This window comes from Miscanthus floridulus, chromosome 13, assembly GCF_019320115.1.
Source record: "Miscanthus floridulus cultivar M001 chromosome 13, ASM1932011v1, whole genome shotgun sequence".
Classification (NCBI taxonomy): Eukaryota; Viridiplantae; Streptophyta; class Magnoliopsida; order Poales; family Poaceae; genus Miscanthus; species Miscanthus floridulus.
Genome location: NC_089592.1, coordinates 88,441,404 through 88,443,890, shown reverse-complemented (window position 1 = coordinate 88,443,890; position 2,487 = coordinate 88,441,404). Strand labels below are relative to the sequence as shown.

At 52.2% G+C, this 2,487-nt stretch overlaps 1 protein-coding gene across 1 annotated transcript; it reads right to left on the bottom strand.

The window, feature by feature from the left end:
• Positions 1-392: 392 nt before the first annotated feature.
• On the bottom strand, positions 393-1,721 carry LOC136501112 (transcription factor MYB93-like). The gene is made up of 2 exons (XM_066496609.1): positions 1,542-1,721; positions 393-1,414 (listed from the first exon to the last, which is right to left on the bottom strand). Exons 1-2 carry the CDS (start codon positions 1,672-1,674, stop codon positions 492-494), a joined length of 1,056 nt encoding a protein of 351 aa, XP_066352706.1. The 5' UTR covers positions 1,675-1,721; the 3' UTR covers positions 393-491.
• Positions 1,722-2,487: the final 766 nt, after the last annotated feature.

Genomic DNA, 2,487 nt, shown 5'->3' with positions numbered 1-2,487 from the left:
CAAGGTAGTAGTTATATATATATACACACACACACATTCAGCTAATATGCAATGCATTCACATAAACTTGGAAAATGCAGAGAAAGATCCTTTTGGTATTTTTGTTTCATATACCATCAGTATTACAAATTTACAATATATAAACACTGCAGTATATATGTGTATTATTCTCATGCATGAACGACTCACTTGCACACTTGACACTCCTCGCCTCTGAGCTAGCTAGCATATATTCAGAGTGTGTGTTTATATTTATACATATTCTATATACTCTGAAGTTTGAATTAATGTGTCATGCTATCAGAATATGATATGGAGCACAGTACTCCATATATGTACTGAAAGGCATGCACGTATATGTATACATATATGTATGTGTGTACGCAAAGCTTACAAAATTCAGAGGGAGATACGTATATAGATCAGCGTATATAGTATAGTATACAAGATGTGCTTGCACAAGCAAATATGTAGTGTGATGCGCAGTGATGTCATAGGAAATCAGTGATGAAAGGGTCGTCGGGGAAGAACAACTCCGGCCAAGGGAGCGGGCTGCAGCTGGAGCCGCCACCGAAGCTGGAAGACGCCGTGGCGCTGCGCATGATGCAACCGTCCACCGGCAGGTTGCTGGCCGCGTCGGAGAGGTCGGTCAGGGCCGGCAGCGATGAGTTGCCACCGTGGCACCCGAACACGTCAACGACATCATCAGCGCGGCAGATGAGGCCATAGCTGCTGAGGCCTGTTTGCTGTTGCTGGTTTTTGGCTTCATCTTCTTCACTGCTGACGGGCGCCTCGGCCGGGAACGTGCATGGTAATAGCTGGCCGCTGGCGTTGTCCACGGACGACGACACCGGGGCAGTAGTGGTAGTAGAACTGTCAAGCGCCGTCAGTTGCGGTGAGAAGATGGCGCCGAGACCGAGAGCCGCCGCCGCCGCCGCCGCCGCCTCGGTGTCGGACGACGGAGCGGAGGAGGCGGCTGCGATGGTTGTGGCCGCGGACTGGAGGAGGGACTGCAGGTACTGGAGCTTGGCGGCCTGTTGGACGATGGCCACGCCGGCGGCGCCGGCTCCGGATGACTGATCGGCGACGGCGGTACCGCCGAGCTGTTCGCGGAGCGCGGCGAGCGCGATGAGCTGCGGGAGCGCGGCGAAGAAGTCGGTGCGCGGGCGGTGCGTCATGGGGTCGAAGCCCATCTGGATGAGGCGCTTCTTGAGGTGCGTGTTCCAGAAGTTCTTGATCTCGTTGTCGGTGCGGCCGGGGAGGTGCGTGGCGATGGCGGACCACTTGTTGCCCAGGACGGAGTGCAGGTGGAGGATGGTCTGCTCCTCCTCCTGCGAGAACTTGCCCCGCTTGATGTCCGGCCGCAGGTAGTTGGTCCACCGCAGCCGGCAGCTCTTGCCGCACCGGTTCAGACCTGCATGCCATGCCATCAGGGTATAGCAGCAGGATCATTGTTCAGCTCAATAGCTAGCTCTATATGATCATCTGATTGATATGAGAGCTAGACGATATGATGGAGAAGGGAATTCGAATTCATGTACCGGCCAGCCTCGGTAGGGTCCTCCAGCTGCCATGGCCGTTCTTCTGGATGTAGTGCAGCAGCTTCTCATCTTCCTCTTGAGTCCAGGGGCCCTTCTTCAGGCCACTCTCGTCGCAGCAAGGAGACCTCCCCATGGCCGACCGGCCGGCAACCGATGCAACTAATTGCACGCCGGAGTCCGGACACCAGCAGCACGCCACCCGAGCAGCGAATGCTGGCCTCGAGCAACTGGTGGCTACGGGGCAGCCTGCTGCTTATATACTGCCTGGCTGCTGCTGCTGGTGCCTGCAGCGACCTTTGTTCCCTAGCTAGCTCTATCTATCTAGCTGGGCCTGCGTGTCTCGTCATGGGTTTGCCTTGCCTTCACCATGCGTGCTGAGGTGAGTCCTGTGACCGTTTGTGTATGTGCACAAGAGAGACAGAGAGAGAGAGATGAGACTTGCTTGTCAGTCTACGCACGCAAGAGGCTAGTGTCAGGTAGAGTATAGCATGGTTCTTGTCGTGCTGAAAGAAACTGATAGTGAGGGCTAAATAATGTAATATGATTACCTTGTTCATGCTGACTTGCTCCAAAATCCAGACAGTTATGAGCAAGTACAGGCAGAAAGAGTACAACGTACTAGTAGTAGTATAGTAGTTGTGTCCATGATACATACACAAGCAAGAAGCTTCTATGCCCTTCTGCTATACCTATACCTATACTAGTACTCTACAACCGAGCTTATAATGATAGTACACAGAATTCTCACTTGCTCCAATGAAACAAGTAAGCCTAGGTTCATTGGCGCCTGCCTCTCTGCAACAACAAACTGTTTAGTTATAATTGATCATCTCAAAAGTACACTTTTTCTATGGGCGGCGCTATATAGGTCAGTTGGCTTAAATCATGTGTTTTCTCGGGTAACTTCCGTTTTTTTCTCTCGAATACGCAAAAGATTTGCGCGTCA

Excerpts from the sequence above, each read along its gene's own strand:
- LOC136501112 (XM_066496609.1), bottom strand. The coding sequence starts at position 1,674 with ATGGGGAGGTCTCCTTGCTGCGACGAGAGTGGCCTGAAGAAGGGCCCC. Across the intron at positions 1,415-1,541 it reads GACCCTACCGAGGCTGGCCG|GTCTGAACCGGTGCGGCAAG; the intron begins GTACATGAATTC and ends CATGGCATGCAG.